We start from the raw sequence: 21,403 nt of genomic DNA on the forward strand, positions 1-21,403 counted from the left end.
GGGGGGGGGGGGGGGGCTGGCTCCCGGCAGCAGGGAGCTCTGATCCACCTCAGCTACGCACAGCAGGGTTCGAGGAAGAAAAAGCACCCCCCGCCCAGCACTGTTCGGATCCCAGGGATGGAGTGCGGGAGAAGCCGCCACGCAAGACAGGAGAGCCCGGAATAATGAAAGTTCTAATTGCACACGTGGGCGTTAAAAGTAAATGCCACTTAAAGGCTGTAGTCGCGTGTCACTGCGGCTACACCCAAGGGAGGCGGCAGCACGACGGCAGCAGAATCTCTGTGGATCCGGTGCCCACGGGAAGAGAGCACCCTGGGTCCCGACAAGAGCCACAGCAGGGCAGGCTCGCCGCTTGCCCTCTCTGAACAACAGACCCGAGGCCTCGTGCCCTGTCTACCACGGGCACACAGCCTTGCCGTGTGGCCTGCCTGCAGGGCGGTGCTGAGCACACGACTTCCAGCCCTGTGCCTTCAATCACACTGTTCCATCTTTGTGGAATGTCCTTGTCCCAGACCCACAGACCAGCTCAGTGCCACTTCTCTCAAAAGGCTTCTCACAGGACTTTAGCTACACCTCACTGATGATGATGATGAGGAGGAGGATCATCACAACGCCTCATGGTGCCACAGGCTAGGGTCTGCTGAGAGCTTGTTATGGCCCATGCAGCCCTCGAGCTCCTCACCCACACCTCAGGCCCACTCTGCCAGGCACAGAGCACCTGGGCTCCTGCCCAGGGCATCCCAGTGAGTAGCAGGGTCAGGATGCAGGCCCAGGAGCAACTTCAAGGCCAATCCTGGAAGCCCAGCTCAGTCCCTCATCTTAGAAATGGGCCAGAACAAGGGCCAGAGAAGGAGACTCTGGTCATCCGGGCCAGCTTGACTCTACAAACCCCGATGCCACCCATACTGCAGTGTCTCCCACCGACCACCACCCAGGTGTGTCAGTCTGTGCAGCTCAAGTACACACGTGGCCCTGCTTTTGACTGAGGCTTGCTTGCTTCAGAGCCACTCCAGCTGGGGCAGGTCTAGCATTTCGGGGAGTCCAAGGGGTGACAGAGGACAGAGGGCAACTCAAAGTGACTTGAGTGCTCACCTCACATTAGGCAGTACCTTATGCAACATTTGCAAAATGTCTTCTTCTCACAAGGAAAAGTGAGTCAGTGCACTCAGCAAAGGACATGAGACTACCCTTCCCACTCCACCACGCTGCCCCAAGTCTGCTTCCTGGCCTGCATGTTTCCAGCTATTTCTCGTCTTATCCTTGCTTTCTTTCATTCCACTATATAGTCAGAAACTAGAGTGCCTGTTTAGCTTTTACATATGTATTTTTCTTGTAGATGGACACAATACTGTTATTTATTTTTATGTGGTGCTGAGAATTGAACCCAGTGCCTCAAAAGTGCTAGCAAGGGCTCTGCCACTGAGCCCCAGCCCCAGCCCTTCATTTTGCTTTTTAAACAAATATTTCTGAGCCCTCTGCTTCTTATTTGGTGTGTGTTTACATTCTAGAACCGGAGGGGCAGAGGCAGAGACTCGCAGGGTTAGTCTTCACAGAGTTCTGATGAAGACGACTTGGACACAGTGAACAAGAAGACCCACTGATGCTTTCAGTGCCAGACACCAGGGACACGCAAGAGGCTTGGGAAGCGAGTGGAGCGTGACTCCCAGAGCCCAGACACAGGCGCATCCAACTCACCCTTGATGATGTGCCTGACAATTTTGATGGAGCTTCCTCGCATGTTTAGTATCTGATGGACCCTCTGGCGGATCTGAAAGGAGGGGGAAGAGCAAGGAGAGAAGGAAAAGGGGGCGTTTGTCCCAGCAACACCAGAGTAGAGCACCTCAATCCCCTCACCCACCCCTGAAAACAAGGGTACACACGGAGGGAGGGAATCCCAGGAGAGCACGACCCACTTCTTTCCTTGCAAGTCTCCACCCACCAGGTGCCAGGAAGGAGGGAGGGAGGTCAGGCCCATCTGGGAGGCCCCTGCTACCTGGGGGACGTTGGCATTGCAGATCTCAGCCATGATGTAGCAGATGTGCTGGAGGACGAAGAGCCCCGCATCCAGGCGCCGGAGGTAGAACTCGTCCTCCATGTCATTGTCTATGATTTCTCCACGCCGCACAATGTCCTAGAATCAAATGGGCATGTGGGCATAAAAGCTGGACGGCGAGTGGATCCGCAGAGTGGGTTTCCACCTGGCCACGGTTAATACGTGAAGAACAGGAACTCCAACGCCCAGGAAAACTACCTCGTCCTGACTCGCCTCTCCCACTGCCCTGAAGGGTCTTTCTTGGCTCCTCACTTAATGGACTGCAGAGGCCCCAGAAGTCAAGTTTAAAGCCATTAAAAAAAAATTGTTTTTTAGACGTTGATGGACCTTTATTTCATTCATATATTTAAATGTGGTGCTGAGGATCGAACCCAGGGCCTCACATGCTAAGCAAGTGCTCTACCCCTGAGCCCCAGCCCCAGCACCCCCATTTCTTTTCTATCTGATGAATGAGGGCCACAATGATCTTATCCACATATTAAAACTAAAAAAAAATAAGCTGAAGGGATATAAATCTAAGCTATGTATTGGTTTCCACTCAGTCTTTTAAAAATTTATTTTATCTTAGAAGATGTTTAATTGACACATAACAATTATACATATTTATGAGGTACAGTGTGATCTTTCGATTCATGTACACAAAGTATAATGATCAAATGAGGGTAATTAGCATTTCTACCTCCTTTTAAACATGTATCACTTCTTTGTAGTGGGAACCCTGAACTCTATTCTAGTTCTCTATGTAATATGTAATAAATTGTGAACCACAGTCGCCCGCTGTGCTGTGGAACACTGGGGCTCAAGCCCATCTAACTATTTTGGTCTGCCCCGCTTCCTCGCCTCTGGTGACCACTATTCTACCCTCTCCTTCTAGGAAGTTAACTTCTTGGCCCACTCCTTCTTGATGCTTGGTTTGGGCGGCCATATATAACTTCTCCCTTAACCCTTCCCCTTCCCAGTCAGGTTGGCGGTGAAGAAAGGCCTCCTTTCTCCATGATTCTGGGTGCCTAGTGAAGCCGAGGTATAGGCAGCCTTTCTGTGCCCATGCATCCTTCGTTCACGCTGTGTCCACTGCCAAGGGTGCAGCGCTGCCACTGCAGCTCACAACCCAACAATCCTCTCTGCCACAGGCCTAGTGCGTGGGTCTCCTTCCCAGTCCTTTGAACCCTGCCCCTCTTCCTCTCCAGTGGATTCTTTTTAAAAACATCTTCATAGCACTACAGTCCACACACCAGGCGATCCACCGCTCACAGCATGCTCTCGGTCAGCTGAGTGTGCTCAGAGCTGTGCCGTCACCCCTGCAGCCGTCACCCTCGCCCCCACCCAGGAGGTTACAGGCTCTTCTCCTGGGAGAGCTGTTCTCCCCAGCTCAAGCCCCCGCCACCTTCCTGCCACGGACCCTGGGTGTCGCTCAAGCCCACACGACCTTTCAACTGCCTCACCCAAGGCCCTTCCCCAAATCCCTGAGCACCTTGGGTGAGTCACTGCTTGAGGCCTCTGGCTGCCCACCATGGTCACACAAGGAAAATGGAGGTTAAGAGAAGCCCTGGTCTTGGTCGGTCACCCAGGAGCAGACTGTCTAGGGAGGTCACAGAGACAGGAAATGACATGAAGTAAAGGGACACACACTCCGACTTCATCACTATCTACTTCCTGCCAACTGTGAGCTGTGGGAAGACCGCGGGCCTGAATTTGGTTTGTCCCCAGATCAGTAAACTTTCACGTGGCAAATGAGAGAAAAATGTCATCTGTACTTCAGTCTGTGAGCTCTTAGGAGAGCCTCGGTCACATGACTAGTGGACGCTTCTAGTGGACACTTAGGACGGCAGGTGCCTGCCCACACTTCTCATGACAACAACCCATTACTTAATTCCATCGGTATTTTTATGGCCATGGTTCCTTCTGACAGCTCAGCTCCTGTCATTGACAGAGCCCTGGGGATGCTGTTTTCCACTCCCACGAACTGCAAGGGCTCAGCACTGTGGTCATCCATCTCCACAAGAACCCCTCAGGGACCACTGACGCGCGGTAACCCGCTTCTTCATCTGCCTGGGGGCCGCCTGCAGCCGCACAGGCTACTTTTCATCTCCCCACTGAAGGCCTGTCTCTGAGGCAGAGGGCCGCAGCCCACCAGGGCCACTGTGCCCTGCCAGTCGCTGCCACTAACTCTTGGCTCCATTTGGCAGCAGATTCCCTGGTAAGCTGGTGATTCCGCCAACGTTCACAAGGTGGTCATGGAGCACTGGCCTGACGGCCGAGGAGTTTAAAAGAAGAGGAGTCGCTCTAGCTTCTCGTGTGCTCAGAATCCTAATTTCCTGCTCCTCCACTCCAAAGTGTTCAGCAACTGGGACCAGGAAGGAAAATCTCTTCTGACTTTGACCACACGAAAAGCATCTGGGGCTAACACTTCCTATTTCTGTATTGCTACAGAGTTTAAAGTGTCATTACACATACGTGTCCTTACTAGCAAACGTAAAGATGGCGGGGAGGTATTATTGATCCCACTGTATGGACCAGAAACCAGGGCAGAGAGGCAAACCTGCCCATAATTACTTAATTACCAGTTACTAGAATATGGACTCCCTGGGGACGGGGCACCCTGATTCATTTCTGAAGGGAAATGAGTTACGGGATGCAGAGAATTCAGACTCCTGGCCCTACTGAGAGCTTGGCAGCAAGGACACAATCCAAAGTGCTGAGTTAAAGCACAAAAAGGAAAAGAAAAAAGGAAAATGGAGGTTAGGAGAAGCCCTGGTCTTGATCACCCAGGAGCAGACTGTCTAGGGAGGTCATAGAGACAGGAAATGACCTGAAGTAAAGGGACACACAAGTTACAGCTGTAAGTTGGCAGTGCTGATCAAGCTCGGCTGACAAGTTGGGGCACCCGGTGGGCAGACAACAGAGCAAATGCCTTAAAGGCACGGTTTCCCAGTGTCCCACCCCCAGGGGACATGCTTCCAGCTGTCCATGCTTCTTGCCCTCTAGCACTCCCCAACCCACACAGCTGGGCCTGCTTCCCTTTTCTGGTCTCCTCACCTTTCCTTGTAAGGTTGGTCCTACCCTCCCCACCCCATGATATACCCACGTCTACAATGTGACACTTCTCACATTTCCCGAGATCCCCAAGCAGATACGACTTTCCAGCTTTAGACACCCACGCCCTGGGAGTGCACCTGTCACGGCACCTCCCGTGGCCCACTGTGCTGGCGACTCACATGCGGGCCGCCTTCCTGTAGATCCTGAAGCCAAGAGCTGTGGGCGCTGGGGAGCACCTCGCAAAGGACTTTGGGTTTAGTTGGCTCTTGGAGAGCATCAGTCAGAGGGCTGAAAAGAAGGCAGGCACTGCCTCAAGCCATTTAACGAGCTGGGTGTAGCAAGAGCTGAGTGGTCGGGGTAGAAAGACCAGGACGTAGTGAGGGAGGGTGCTGGGAGGGGCGCAGGTGGGAGCTGGAGTGCTGGCCAGAAGTTAGATGCCAGGGACTGCAAATTGTCAGCACCGTGTAGGAAAATGTCTTGAGAATATGTCCACGGTCCTATGATGGACACACGGCTTAGAGCACGGGGAGCTGGTAGAGGGCATGGCTGGGAGGCCACAGCCTCAGCCCATGTGAGGAGGAGGAGGAAGAGAAGAGAGGAGGCCTCTGGAGTTGCAAACACCGGACCCAGAGCGGAACCCATGGACACATCCACCCAATAAGGACTTCCTGAACCGCCGCGTGTGCCGTGGCGCTGTGTGATACGCAGGGACAGCAAAGACAAATGAAAGTTCCCACAACCAAGGTGCTTAAGTCTGAGAGATCAACAAATAGGAATAAATAATTTCTGAAAAAAATAATAGCTGCAATTACACAGGACTTCTCAGCTGTACCAGCTGCTATGGGAACCCCCCAGGAAGACCGGCTCGTCCTGTCAGGGGCAGTCAGGAGAGTTCCAGAAATGCAACCTTGGAGCTGCAGCTGGAAGGCCCTGAGTCTGACAGGGATGGAAAAGGGCATCCGGTGCACATGAAATCACGGCAGAGAGAAGTCAACTCTGGGAAAGCAGGGGACTGTCTTATCACTAACACAAACATTAGGAAGGAGCAGGGAGGATCTTTTTTTTTTTTTTTTTGCTTACTTGAGCTGTGCTATCGGCAGATCATGTTAGTTTTGATTGATGACCACTGTGATGTGGGAGGCAGAGTGAATAATAACGGCTGCTACCTTCACCCACCCACCAAAGGGAGCAGCCAGCGTCCCCGAGGACTGCTTCTGCGTCAGGCGCAGGGCTTACGTATATTCACTCCCGGGCTTCCCACAATCCATCACTGCGAGGTGGGAATTCTTACCCATGATAGCAAAGAATACAGTTCAAGCCATGCTGGGGCAGCAGACCTGGCCCAAACTCTTCCTACACTGCCACGTCTGTGCAGATACTAACTGCAGACTTGGCCAGAGAACAAAGGAAGAGGTCAAGGAGAGTAATGGAAGGCTCAGGAGTGGAGTGAGCAACCCCTAGTTTCTCTCCTGAGGTCAGAAGTACCCTGGCAATTCTTCCTTTCTCGCACTTTCCCACCAACTTGACGCTTTAACCTGGCAGGCTGTACTGGGCCCTATGACTTGTGTCCTCTAGAGAGGCTGGACCCAGGACGCATGAGAGCCATGCCAAGCTCCGTGTTCCCCTCTCTTCCCTCTTCCCTCAGAACTTCCCTGACACCATTCAACTTGACATTCTACTTGAGATGTACGGCCTTATGTTTTGAAAGTGAAATTTTCGAATGTAGATCTGAGATAGGACGATAGCTCATCTCCCAGAAAGACTTCACCATAGCAGCGGGAAGCACGCAAGAAGCAGATCAGCTTCTGAAGACGGAGCTTCTGCCCTGGCAGTTTCAGAGCGCTGGGGAGATGGCACGCAGGGAAGATGAGTGCTGTCAGGACAGCACCTTATCTCGCCGGCTCCGACACCGCGGCACGGAGTATTTACTACCGGGAGGATGCGAGTTAGCTGAGCACAGATGCACACTCGCTGTTTAAGGGGAAAAAAAGAAGCAGGAGGTGATGCAGAATAAGGCAGTGAGAAACTCTGGGCCCAGTTCTTAAGAGGTACATCTTCTCAAGTTCTGGTATCTTTAAAAGGAAGTGAGATGGCATGTCACTTTACTTTTACCCTTTCCTTACTATGTACGCACAGAGCCAACTTATTATGAACAGATTAATGAATTTCTAATGCCTTTCTGGGTTCCTAAGACAAAAAATTGACCTTGGGATAAGGACTTGATGTGGTCCCTAGGGTTTCTCTGTATGGTGAAGCTGATCTAGACTTCTGAAACAATTTTTAAGGTATCTGAGGCTCCCCAATGGCTGCTGGTATAACTCAACTCCTGCAGCTGGCTAGGATTCAGTAACGTAAAAGTTGTAAGAATCAAAGAGAAACTCATCATGAGCTTCTTGCCACCCTATTCTGTCCCATGTAAAGGTTCACAAACTGAAGAAGTGTGAGCTCAGGTACTCCAAAGGTTATGCACTAGCAGTACACAAACGGCCTTGCTTCCTTTCCTACGTGATGGTAGGGAGGAGCCCAGCTGACTGAGGTAGCAGGTTTTAAAAGTGACCAGCAACAGAGTGCAGCCAGTTGGCTGTTCAGAGACCCATCCGGCAGCACAGCCTCCTCAGTACATGGACACTGAGCTAACAAATAACAAATATCCCCCCCCCTTTTTTTGGGGGGGGTAAACAGATATTGAACTCAGGGGCCACATCCTCAGCTCCATTTTGTATTTTATTTAGAGACAGGGTCTCACCGAATTGCTTAGTGCCTCGCTTTTGCTAAGGCCGGCTTCGAATTCGTGATCCTCCTGCCTCAGCCTCCCAAGCTGTGTGGGCCACTGTCCCTGGCACAAATACCCCTTTCTAAAGAAGGTCGCTGACCACCCCCTTTCTTTGTCTCTAGAGACCCTCTGACAGTACCAAAAATGCTTAAGTAAAGTGGTAAAATTTCCTGGAAATATAATATATAAATTCCACAACCAGTTCCTCTGTCAAGGCGGGACAGAACACTATGCCAATGGGATCAGACCCCAACTCTAATACTGACTTCGTAGTGTCCTTAGGCAAGTCAATCAACTTTTTTGGCTTCAGCTTCTTTGCTGGAAAATGAGAAGCCTGTTCTGGACCAGGCAAAGAAGAGCGGGCTTGTCCCGAGTGTCAACTCTAACCCACCATAGAGGCTGCAGAGGACAACATGGCAGAGGGTGTGGAGCAGTGGGACTCAGTGGGGAAGAGCCCTGAGGTCAGTGAGCATTGCCTGCTGACTGCAGAACAGCGGGGAGGCAGCCAGCCTCACCTTGGTCTCCCTGGTCTGGTGCTCCAGAAGGTTCCTTTTGGCTCAGATGATCTGTGGCAAATCGAGGGACGAGGCACCTCACGGGTAACGGGTTCCTTCCTGTACTGGGTGTACAGATGGATTAAGCTGATGGCCGTCAGGACAGCCACGCAAGACAGGTCTCCAGCTGGAGCAACGCAGCACCAACAGGACGTGATGGTCCTCGCTGGCAGTCAGCTCAGCTCCTCAATTAAACTTCCCTCTAACAGAGACAGGCCACTTAAAACCAGGCCTGCAACTCAAGTGCTCTCAAATGGGACTATGATCAACAGGGGATTACAGAGAAATTCCAAGAGCCCGGTTGACATATTCCCCTCACACAAACTGAGGGCGAGAACCTCCACCCACGTCAGCTTGCATCTGGAATAAGAAAGGAGGCTTGAGATTTCAGAGAGACCTCCACAGAATGATCCACCACCTCCCCTGCGAGGAGAGGGAAGGTGACCGCCTTCTTTGTGAAGTGGTGACAACACAGCAGTGCTCACTTCTCAACTCGGTACCTGCCCGTGTTGAGTGTGCATGGCAAACATCATTTGCTGATTTCAGATGGAAAGATGGAGACAGATGTCACACGGCTGTCATTGAGTTCCAGCTGGAGACTTGAGCGGAAAATGCTTCCCTAGCCCAACACCTTTCATACTCGTCCTTTCACTGTGGCCAGGGACGGGCGGTAAAGAGGGATTAAAACGGTGATATTCCTGAGCCCCTTGCCCGGCCGGCACCAAGTGAAGCACCATCATGGATTTCTCATATTCTTCACAAAACCCCAGAAGAAGAACGATTACTGTCTCCACTTCTCAAACTGGAAACTGAGGATCAGAGAGATGAGTCTGTCCTATACTCACAAAGCTCATGGTGTAAGTGGCGGAGGGAGAACAGAAATTCACACAAATCCGACTCCAAGTGTGGGCTCACTTTCACAGTTCAAAGGGAGACAGAGTCTTTGTTTTATGGACCTTTCTCAGTATTAGCATATGAGTGGTTAAGTGGGCTTTTTTTCTTTATGCCATATCTGGGAACTAATGCAAACCAGTAGCATTAAATGTAAGCTCACCTAGCTTGTTGGCCTATCATTTCCCTATAAATTGAAGAAATTTAAAATGAAGCAGGGGGTGGGGATGCGGGGAAGCCAGCAAATTCTGCATGCAATTCGAAAGTGTTAAAAATAAATAAATAAATAAAAACAAAACAAAACAAAAAAACACACCCAAAAACCCACTGATAGGTTTTGTTTTGTTCATTCCATAGAGAGGGCTAGAATAAAAACTTAGATGGTAATTCAGTGAATGGCGCATTAAGTAGAACAGATTGCAATTCATGGCAGCATAAGCCTGTTTTGGGGCTGCTAAAATAAACAGATTCATCTCCAAAGATACACAGGGAGGTGGTATGTGGAGCATCAAGGTGCCATTTCCACAGGGTTGTGTTGCCTCCCGCTCCCAGCACATCTTCACTTTAAATGTTAATCTGTCTTTGGGAGCACTACCAAATCGCCGGCTTCCCGTGCGCCTCCATCTCTCCGCAGTCAGTTGCGAGCCCTCCAAGTGAGCACGCCGATGCCATTTCCAATCTGCCCCTGACAGGCAGCAAACTACCCCAGGCTGACAGAAGGGGACAGTCAAAAGAGGCTTCTGTGAAGCTGATAGGAATCCCTCTTGCTTCAATAAGAGGACGCAGCTCACGGCTGGAACAGGGAGCCCCAACCATCAGAGACTGTTTGCATTCATGGGTAAGAACGCCCCACCATTCAGAAAACGCCTACTCCTTTGTATGTTCCAAAGCAAGGGGAGAAACCTGAACCACAGGAGAGAGAGGCGCACAGAGACTAGGAGCACGAACACCAGCAAAACCACACCTTCCTCCAAAAGCTTCTAAAATAGGGCAGACTGTGGAGGGCGGTCCTAGAGACCACATGTCTTTGCGAGCTGGGGAAACTGAGGCTGGGGAGGTGGTAAGGGGGAGGCAACTAGCTGACAGCAGCTCAAACAAGCATCCAAGGGTCTCGGGTCAGAGCTCTGCCCCTGAGAAGACACTGACTAAAGGTCAGGTCACCTCAGCACAAGAGCTTGTGCCAGGTTTCCACTAACACTCATTAATCCTCAAAGTGACCGTGGAATAAAGCTACCCAGAAAAACCATGTAGGGTGAGGCATCTCCCAAGTGCACAGAGCTCGTGCACAGCAGAGCTGGCACTTAACCTTGAGCCACGTGACGCCACGGCTCCTTCTGCCCTGCCATTCTGCCTGTCACAGGGGTCTGTGTTTCTAATTTACTTAACATATTCCCTGTAAGGAAAAGGCCAGAATTGCTCATTTAAATATCGACAACATACAAGCCGGTCTGGAGAGAACCACAGCTTCCACAACAGTAGACAGGACAACATAAGGCCATGAAATGCAGATCCCCTGAAGGAGCAGAGAAAGCGAATAAGAGCAGTCCCACTTGTGAAGACCCGGAACTGGTTTAGAGGGAGACAGACTAGAGTACAGGACACGATAATGTGGAGAAAAAGGCACACTCATATGTTGTTGGTAGGACTGCAAATTGGTGCAACCAACCTGGAAAGAAGAATGGAGAGTCCTTAGAAAACTTGGAATGGAACCACCATTTGACCTAGTTATCCCACTTTTTGGTTTATACCCAAGGGACTTAAAATCAGCATACTACAGTGACGCAGCCACGTCAATGTTTATAGCAGCTCAATTCATAACAGCAAAGTTACGTAACTAACCCAGATGCCCTTCTACAGATGAATGAATAAAGAAAATGTGGTTCATATACATGATGGAATGTTACTCAACCATAAAGAAAAATAAAATTACGGTGTTTTCTGGTAAATGGATGGAACTGCAGACTATTGTGCTAAGTGAAATACGCCAATCCCCCCAAAAAATCAAAGGCCAAATGTTCTGATATGTGGATGCTAACACACAATAAGGTGAGGGTTGGAATGGGGGGGATCAGAAGTTCACTGGATTAGACAAAGGGGAATGAGGGGAAGGGAGGGGGATGGGAAAGATAACAGAATGAATCAGACATGACTTCCTTATGCTCATATATGAATATGCCACCAGTGACACTCCACGTCATGTTCAACCACAAGAATGGGATCCTAATTAGAATACGTTATGCTCCCTGTGTGTATAATATGTCAAATCCACTCTGATGACATATATACATCTAAAAAGAACAACAACAACCAAAGGAGTGCAGGCCAAAATCGCTGTGCCAGCAGCTCCCATGTGTGGCCTCCTCCCCTGTGCCAGGAGCTGCTCTAATTCACTCTTCCCCACAACCCTGTAAGCACCGCTAGTCTCATCCTTCTACTGATGGGGAAGCTGAAGCAGAGTGACTCAGTGGCTTGCCTCCGGTCATCGGGCTGGTGGAGGCACAGCCAGACTTGATGACTATGTAGTCCTGACCCAGTACCTGATCTTCAGCCCGAGACTGTGGTGCACAGGGTGCCCTTGGGCACCTAGAGGGGCTCCAGGGGTCTCAAGGAGGGTTCTCTGCAGGAACCGACAGTGAAGCACTGGGCAGCATGCCTGTGTGTGGCTAACGCTCGGTGCATATTGACTGACCAATCTGAACGCCCCAACCCTGAGGGAATCAGAGGGACTGGCCAGTTGCTGAAAAAGGATGTGGAAAAGCGGGCACAGAGAAGGGTTCCAGGCAGAGTAAAGGGCAATGGGCAAACGGGGAGAAGGCACAGGTTCAGGAGGCACCAGGGGTGCGGAACGGCCTGTGCACACCACAAGGGTGAGATGCCACCAGAGTTTCAGGCAGGACTCCTGAAGACCTGGAACTAGTTTAAAGGCAGACAGAGAGAGCACGCCGAAGTCAACACACTGCAGTGTGGATGCTGCATTAGCACAAGAAGAAAAGATAATGGTAGCCTGCAATTCAGTGCTGGCAGCGAAGGGAGGGAAAGGAGGTGGGCAGCCGAGATGCTGCAGGCGGAGCTCACCAGATGGTGGTGTGGCGGGAGGCAGGAGCAGGCAGCTGACACCCAGGCTTTTGACCTGGTCAAACTGAACAGCCCTGGTGTGAGGAAGAGGGGAGCAGATTATCCAGGGTTAGGGCCGCAAGCCTGGGTTTGAACTCACTGAGTCAGCAAAGCCCATGGTGGTGTTCAGCTGCGGCTGGCTCGTGTCTGCAGAGGTGGGGGGGGGTCTGTCACCCAGCCCCCATCATCACAGCAGACCCTGCCACCAGCCTGGGAGGCTGGTGGGGGAGGGGAGCTAATAGCCCCCCGACTGAGAACAGAGGTCAGAAAAGCCAAATGGAGTGCTGAAGGCCACACTGCAAGGCAAGAGGCAGAGGTGGGGGACCAGAACTCAGGTCAACTGACTTCTCTTCCAATCACAGAAAGAGGAGGATTAGAAGAAAGGGGGTTGGCAGAGGATGAAGGGGTGCATGGCTGAAACCGCAGGTGTCCTAGACAGAGAAGCAGGGAGAGGAGAAGAGGAGACACCCCATGACTCCCTCTCCCCTGCATCTATTGGCAGAAAGCTATGTTCTGGCAAATTCATGAGATGGGAGTCTGGGAACCTCTGGTTTAAAGAAGAGCTGAGAGGACCTCTCGGCAGGATTCTCTCTCTCTTTTTTTTAAAGCTTGCCCTGGAAGCTTGTAGCGCAGTTAGCAGATGAACTGACGGCAGCCTCACACTTCACTGTCTGCATCTTCACCCGGTGCTTCAGGAACACGCACCCCCCCATTCACTCCCGCACTTCAGCCCCTTTCACACAAATCTCTGAGTGAGCTCAAAATGCCGAGGAAATGGTCAAAGTCTGCTTAAGACATCAAGTCCTGTGGATACTGTTTCATTACAGAGTCCATCTTTTTCTTTCCAGGAAAAAAGCCTGCAATGATTTAACTGTGGCAAAATTAGCATGCAATTTGTAAGTCATTATGGTGCAAAGTATGTGGTGAGAACACGTTACTGAATAAACCTGCTGAGTATAATTTTCCAAGGAACTAAAAAAGAAAAGCCTCTCGGAGGCTCTCCCCCTTCCTCCATCAGAAGTCCCTCCCAGCACCTATCCAATTACGTCTTACTCCCGACAGTCAGAAGCGGGGCAGGCTCTGGACATTGAACCAACACGAGGGGGAAGGGCCGGTGAGAAGCCGGGACAGCAGCAGCTTCCGTGTATGGCATTCGTGGTTCCCCATCACTGCCCGTGCAAGCTCTCAAAGTACACCAACCAGGAGACTAAAACGCCCCCAAGGAGGAAAACAGGCTGGGGCAGCTAAGCTATTCGCCAGGAGCTGGAGAACCTAGGAAAGGCCTGGCTGTAGAGGGCACGCGCTCCCTCTCACGCTGTCCACTCCTATGCTCTCCCCTCGGCTCCAGTGCCCCTCCTCGGCTGTCCCTGCCCAAGCTGGAAATGCCTCCTAGGTCTCCATCTTTCAAGGTTTGGTATCAGCAGTTTTGCTGACCCACCTGAAAAACTACTTGGGGCCTCCAGCTGTTCCCAGGCCCTTGGCCCTCAGCAGGAGCACCCTCCTAGGCCCCCTCTCTTATTGGCACTTTGGCCTCCTGCCCCCCACCAGGGCCTGGCCCAGTGCCTTGCATAGAGCAGGTGCTCATCAACATTTGCCAAATGACTAGATCCTGCCTGGTGAATCTTGGTCAACTGCGAACCAGAGACACTAGCACCATGTCCAGAGCAATGGAGGGTTATGGGAAGGTGGGTGGCTGGGACACTACAAATATCAATGCCTGAATCTGTCAGCTAGGTTTGGTTTGGTTTTGTTTGTTGGCAGACTTGATAAAGTAGGTATTTCTCCATCACTGATCTTACTGTCAATGTCACCAAAATGCCTGAGAAATAAGCACTCAATTCAAGTTGTCATTCTTTTGCCGAGTTCTAACTGGTGCAGGACATCTAAATTGAATGGGTGGGGTAGGGCGAGGAGACAAACCAGTTGGGCCTCAGAGAGGTGCTGCAAGGAGCGGGGGTGAGAGGGAGCCATGCTGCTCTAAGCCCTTTTCCCCGTGCAGGGGCATCCTTGGCCAGGCGGAGCCCGAGGCTGCCGGCAATCTGCTCACAAAGGCTTCCCTCCCCCGCCCACCCGGCTCCTGAGCAGCACGGCGGCTGCTGAGCACTAATGGCCTTGGAATGTTTGCCAGTGCCCAGCAAAACGGCCTTGGCATCAAGGAGACAGATGTTTGTCAGGGAATGGCAGGGCCAGTGCCTGTGGCACACGCAGCTCTGTGATGCTGGGGGCGGCTGCGTGCTCACCCTCCATCAGTGCTGATCAATCTCATGCCCTCTTCAGTGCTGATAATAGATAATCCTGCAGGAAGCAGGCCAGCTTTCCCAACAGCGACCTGCAAGCCGCTCCCTGAGGTCCAACTGCTGACTCGCTCTCCCTCAACATGTCCACGCAGCTCGGCGGTAGAGTGCTTGACTAGCCAGACCCTGAGTCCACCCCCAGCCATGCAAAAGCAAAAGCCCAAGCCCAGAAAAACAGAACATGTCTATGCTTCCCTCAAACAGAGCACTCGATGGTGCCAACGTTCTGTTCCGCTGGGCGGCTCCTTCTGGGACATCTGATAAGGGGGATGTGCTTGGGGAGAGGAAGGCCTGGCTTACTTAGAAGGCTACACAAGAAATGCAATGGAAGCTAGAAAATCTACCAGGATCAGCAGCCTCTGCTTATGGAGTCAGGTGTTTTATATACTTCACATCTAGCCTTCACAATAATGGCAAGGAAGTTGTTATCCCCATTTAACAGACAGGAAAACCAAAGCTGGCAGAGGCCAGCTCACCTGGCCAAGAGCTCTGCGTGACGCAGTGGCAGAGCTGGCCCTAAGCCCTGGGCTCTCTGACTCCCGAGTGTGCTGCCCTCACTGTTGCTACCGCCCAGTCACTCACCACTCCTCACTGCGTTTCTCAAACCACTGTTAAAGGATGTTCAACTGAATCTAAGGAAAAGATCAAGCCTGAGGGGACCTAAGAGCCTTTGGCAAGTATCACTTCATAGCTAAGAAACTGAGGCCACGTGACAATGCAGAGTGACAGCTGTGACTGGCAGTGACTTCAAGATGGAGTCACCTTCCTCCCAGGTGCTCCTCCTCAGGCCTCTCAGATTCTGCTCCTACAGAGTCCATCATGGATCCTGTCAGGGCTGGAGTTCCAGTGGTCTGGTAGCTATTTGCTTGTACAAGTCCGGGGGAATTGAAATTTGTTCCTGATTATTGTTTGAACAAAGAGAAAGGACATCCCACTCTGGCATTTCAACAGTTGCTTGGCGCCCTGGATAGACGAGTTACTGGACAGGGAAGAAAAGATGGCAAAGGAAAGGTAATCAAAGAACAAAACAGAGAGGGTGGGGGTGTGGATTAAAGAGCCGTGTGTGGAACATGCTCGTCTCTCAAGTCCAGCTCAGGCTTTGGAGACTCTGCCTTTTATCTTGCAGTGGTCTCACTGTGTAAAAGAAGAAAGTCCCAGCCGATCAATCCAATCAATCAGCAAACATCTGAGCACTTACTAGGTTTAGAGATCACAGGGAAATCACAAGCACGGAAACATAGTTGCTGTCTACGGGTCTTCATCAAGTGAAACGGGGGGCTGGGGGGAGGCAGGCGCCTCCCTAGCTCTAGTCTGGCACCCCGGCCTGCACACCTGGGGGGGAGTAGGTGTCAGCACAATGCCCAGGGCACAGGGGCATCTGCACAGCTGGGGGCGGCGATGCTGAAAGGGGCTCTCCGACCAGGAAGCTCAAAAGCCTCAAATGTGTTTTTAAGGCGAGAACATTGGGAAAAGAACGGAGCGCTGCTGGGAATAAAGATCACAAGAAAACACGGTCTCCTACAGGCTGGGGAAAAAAAGCAAGAAGGGGATCATGTTGTAATGTGACCAAAGACTGAGGGGTATCTTGTTGGGGCCAGCATGCAAATTGGGCACTGCACAGCAGACATGAAAACAGCCTGATTAAGAAGTGCAGAGGCCAGAGATGGCAGGGGATGGAATGGAAGCTGGTGGAAAATACAGAAGGCAGGAAAGTCACATGGAAGAACAGCCCCTCAAGAAACAACCTGGCGGTGTCGCTCCCCCTGTGAGCACTGGGGAAAGAAAACCAGTCATGCTGACCCCTGGGCTGAGCTCGGCTGTGGTGCCCCTGGGACCCCCTTCCCTAGCTCTTTGGTTTTCCATCTGTAAAAGGGGGACTGGATTGGCTAAGCTCTCAGCTCCCTTCCCACTCTCCAGCCCGGGATCACCTCCTGAGACCGCCCTTCCTGAGACCGCCTCCCTCCAGGTCACGATGGCTGGCAAGCCCGGGCACCAAGACAACTCTGCCAACGGCACCCAGACTCAGCTCTGCTCCAGCCAGACTTTCTGAGAGAAGCTCCTGTCTAGGGTGCTTGTGTTACCCTCCCGTGTCCAGGGCAGACCTGAAAGCTTGTCACTCTGTTGGGACAGTAGTTCTACCCGCTGGCAGACTGTCAACTGCTTTGCTCTTACAACACCTCACGTGGCACACGGCAGACAGGGGAGGTACACAGGGACCGAATGGAGGGTTGGTCAATAGCTGGCCAAGGCAGGCGGGATACGTACATGTTTTTCTCCTTCAATCTTCTTGTCAGCCACCTGCATTGCACCCAGATATTTAAAATGCAGCTCCATTAGTCTGTCAACCTGAAAGAGACAGAGATTCACAGGCAGGAGTAGAAGGAAAGCGAGAGGATGGTGGGGCTCCTCTCATCCCATGCATGGGGGCCACGCTGCCACTTCTGACATGGAGACGAGCTCTGCTTAGGGAGACAGCAGAATGAGGAAGAGCCAGGGGAACAAAGCCACACGGGGCCACTCCCCGAAGGAGACTGCGCTCTCCCAGCGCCCCTCTAGGACTCCCAGATGGTCAAGTTGTTAACAACAAATAAATAAGTAAAAATTCATGTCTCTTCTTGCAAAGAGAAGGCGCTTGAAGTTATATACTTGATATTCACTTAGAACTTTACAGAAATTCCTTTTTTCAAACTGATACCTTTCATGTTCAGATTCTGCCCTAGAGCTGATCTTAAAAAAAAAAAAAAAGTCTGAGTAAAATCTCCTTAGTTGCTTTTGAGTCAGTGCTAGAAAAACTTCTTCAGCAACTTGAAAACAGGCCCTGACTTTGGCAAGGGAATAACCTAAAAATCAGTTTTAGGCTGAGCAAAGTCACGCTTCAAGCATGACCTAAGGAATACTCCCTGGGTTTGAAGAAGTTTCATTTTCCCCCAAGACCTCCAAACAACTGAAGGGGTGCAGCGAAGCAGCCCAGACTTCTGATCTGTCACCACGGCTCCTGACAACCTGGCATTTATTTTCAGAGGGGCTGATATTGGTCAATTGGAGATGGTCTCCAATATGGCCTCAGATTGTCCAGGGAGACGGTGCCCAAATGCTCCACAGCTAACAATGATGACCTGAAGACTTTGTGTACTTCAGTTTACAGAGTATTTCCACATCCATTATTTTCTAAAACCATTAAAAAACTTCATAAGGTAGCAGAAGAGCTGAAGAGCAACCCTCATTTTAAAGGTGAGGAAACAGGAGCACAGATGTTAAATGTCACAATGCATGTGACTGCTAAAATGTTTTTTGTTCTAAACCGATAGTTTTTTGCCATGCTAGTAAGGGCAGCAAAATGGCCAGAGGTGGGCTCAAAGAGACAGTCCTAGACCTCTCTCCCAGGGAGGAAAACGTTTCAGCCTTACTGTGGCAGGAAAGCGACTGCATGTTAAAAGGGGCCTTTGATCCTTTACTCACCTGGAATTGCCTTCTTACATACAGAGCGATAAAATACGCAGGCTTTTTGCACTCAGGAGCCTGGGTTCAAGTCCCACATCTACTATTACAGTGGTGTGATCTCGGGCAAGTCATACGATGTCTCTAAGCTTCAACTTCCCTACCTAAAAATGTGCACGTCCATCCAGCATGAATAGAGCATTACCCGATGCTGGAATGTAGACTCGGCTACCTTCTCTGCAGCGGCCACTCCACAAACAGCAGCTCACGGGGTGGTTAGAATCTCTAGGTTTCGCAGGAGTGACAACAACATAGAACATCCACCTAAGCACGTTTGACCGAGTGATCACTGCCAGCTTCCACAGCCCACCAGGGCGGGCCCTTGTCATGACCTGTTTTCATCTAGTTCACCTCCCACTGACGCTTCAGACGGGAACCACGGGCTCCATTTTAAAGCCAGGGGAAGTGAGGTTCAGAGTGGCTCAGAAAGCAGAAAAAACCAGGCTCAACTCCAGGCCTCTGAACCAAAGCCCACGCTGCCGACCACTGTGCTGTGCCCTACGCTCCTGCCCCGCCCCGCCCTGCCCCAATCCTAACTCACTCCCTGCTCTCACTCTCAGGTTACCACCCCTCCCTCAGGAGTGCTTTGGGACACAAGAAACGTGATCCGTGGAAGGGGTCACGTTAGGTAGGGAGCCCTCTACCCAGGCCAGTGCTGCTGCCACCCCACAATCCCAGTCACTCACTTTCTCACTGTCGTTCTCAGTGAATTTGTTCAGAAGCCGGGTTCGCTGCTGCCCTCTCAGGTTGCGCAGGAGGGAAGCCAGGATCGAACAGACATGCTCTGGGTTGGGAAGGAGAAAAGAGAACATGCTGAGATCAGAGCAGTAATTATTACCTCTCTTCAAGCCTGGCCTGGTTCTATTGAAGGAGGAATAAGTAGGCCTTCTCTGACTGCTGCTATTGATTAATAAGACAAGAACCTCGACTGTGTCATTGGAAAACTGAACTGATCTGCACTCCCCGCACAAGACACGTCGTCAAGAGGGATGATATCCTCAAGGACGACTTCACAAGTGAATCAAAGCTCAGAAAGAATCTCAACCCTGCCTGGAATTAATTGATTTTTATTGTCCACAACAGAACCCTCAACTAATCCCCCACTTACAGAAATAACCTGTGAACAGAATATGAATACCAGCCATGACACGAGCAAATCACGAATAAGAAATGTTCCACAGAATTCTCAAATTTCCTCATAACTTTCCCAAGTAAATGCCCCCCAATTAAATAAAAAATATGATAGGGTCCCCATATGATCACCTGCATTCTGATGCAGCTAAAACCCCCACTTCCCGCGTGAGGTGGCTGGGCTATGAGGGCCTCGAACCAGTGCCCCCCCAGTACCCAGTGAGTCCACGCACCCCGGCGGCTCTCTCGTGAAACCCTTTTCTACCCAGAGAAAAGGGGCAATCGAAGGGGATAGTGTAGGCTTCAGTCACGCAGAGACCCCTTCTTTAAAAAGAATTTTTAAAAATCCTTCAATAGTGACCTTGAAAAGGAGTCTACTCAAGGAGAAATGGTGCAGTTTGTTTTGAAATAAACACTCAGAGTGCAACAACAGATTCTATTTGAAGACTGAAGAGCATCCTCATGTGCCCAAGCTCCTTGCGCTCCCAGAGAGCCTCTTGACTATCAAGGGAGGCCCAAGGAAGCGCTCTCACCTCCCCAACTGCGGAGGTGTCACTCTGCACTCCTGTGGCTTTTCGACACGTGCACTATAAGCCTCCCTGCCTCTTGGTTCCCCAGCCTCTGAGCACGGAGTTCCCCGGGCCGGGCCTCAGTGTCTCTCTTCATTTATAGTCGCCTCCTGGTGATCTCATCTTGTCCCACAGGGAGACTCGAGCCGGGGCCCTGGAGGTCAGGCTGGCCTCCGACCCCTCACTCGACCCCTCACTCGCTCCCTCTGGCCATGGAGCAGCTCCTTCCACTTATGGTCCCAAAGCTAGTTCCCACGAACCTGCTCCCCTGTCTTCTCCCTCCAGTTAGTGGCAACCAGGCTCTCCCACTGCCCAAGGCCCACACGGTGATGTCCTTGAGGGAGAAACCTTGGCAGATTATACCCAGAATTCCAGCTCGTTCGCCATCGCTGCCGCTGCTACTCTGACCCCCAGCCCCTCATCTCTTGCTCGGGATGGTCAGGAGCCTCCTAGCGAGTCTCTCGGCTTCCGCCCTTGCCCCCTTTGGCCCAATCGCCAGAGCAGACGGAATGAGTCTTCAGTTAAAACCTAGTCAAATCTGGGTAAAACCCCCCAGCAGGCTGCTGTCTTCTCTGCCTGGAAGACCCCCCACCTGCTGGGCCCACTCCTCGACCACCTGTCCTAGGACCACCTGTCTCATGAGGCTCTGCCCAGCACTGGCTGCCCTTCAGCCTCACCTGCTTTACTTTCCAGCCCGCGTCACCTTCTCAAGGCGTGTTCTTACTGCCTCACCCTGCTCACCACCTCCCTTCAATTAGAAGGCAAGTTCCACACAGGAGGGGTCTCAGCCTGCTTTGTTTACTGCTACATCCACAGTTCTAAAACAATGTCTGGCACCTCGCAGGAGCTGAGAAAAAACCCGCTGAATGAATGGTAAGAAAGCAGGCTTGCGTTAGGTAGCAGGGCCAGACTACTCTTGACTTCTGGATATCTTCCAAATGGCTTCCCCGCTTCTGTATACAGTATCTATCCTAAATTCAGGAGAATATTACCTTTGTTTTACTAGTATGTTCTCAGAACCTTCAGCTAAAAAATGATCCTTAAAGGGTATTTGCATTTGAGAGTAATTGGGTGGCTTTTTCCTGAGGAGCTGTCAGTTTCAATGAATTGATAGATTCAATTTTTTAAGTATAAAAAATACAATGTTTTTCTTAAAATACACTTTGCACAGAGGTATTATATACCTTCTCAAAACCCCTGGTTCGGGGCTGGGGTTGTGGCTCAGAGGTAGAGCACTTGTCTAGCACGGGCGAGGCCCTGGGTCTGATCCTTAGCACCGCATAAAAATAAATAAAATGAAAGTATATATTTAAAAAAAAAAAAACATCCCAGATTCACCTCTAGCATCTTTCTTTCAACTCTCTGAAAAGCTGGGATTGTGGGGTGTGACCTCAGCTGCCTTAACTGACTTCAGGGGAGCAGGGGTAAGATGGGAAGTGGAGGGGACAGGACCCACCCCAACAGGAAGGCAAGGAGCACCAGGAACACGG

General features: G+C 51.2%; 1 protein-coding gene and 1 long non-coding RNA gene across 2 annotated transcripts in view; one reads left to right on the forward strand and one right to left on the reverse strand.

The window, feature by feature from the left end:
* LOC125618995 overlaps positions 1-8,737 on the forward strand; it is a 28,839-nt gene extending 20,102 nt beyond the window's left edge. The window contains exon 3 of the long non-coding RNA XR_007350460.1: positions 8,626-8,737. This is a non-coding gene — a long non-coding RNA (uncharacterized LOC125618995). The remainder of the gene's footprint in view (positions 1-8,625) is intronic.
* The window catches only part of Ctnnbl1 (catenin beta like 1), a 154,420-nt gene that overhangs the window by 6,965 nt on the left and 126,052 nt on the right, over positions 1-21,403 (reverse strand). Inside the window, exons 12-15 of the mRNA XM_015480807.2 lie at positions 18,900-18,997; positions 16,981-17,061; positions 1,994-2,131; positions 1,696-1,768 (exon numbers count right to left, since the gene is read on the reverse strand). Of these exons, the coding sequence (XP_015336293.1) occupies positions 1,696-1,768; positions 1,994-2,131; positions 16,981-17,061; positions 18,900-18,997 (390 nt within the window). The remainder of the gene's footprint in view (positions 1-1,695; positions 1,769-1,993; positions 2,132-16,980; positions 17,062-18,899; positions 18,998-21,403) is intronic.

Source organism: Marmota marmota, unplaced genomic scaffold (assembly GCF_001458135.2).
Source record: "Marmota marmota marmota unplaced genomic scaffold, marMar, whole genome shotgun sequence".
Lineage (NCBI taxonomy): Eukaryota > Metazoa > Chordata > Mammalia > Rodentia > Sciuridae > Marmota > Marmota marmota.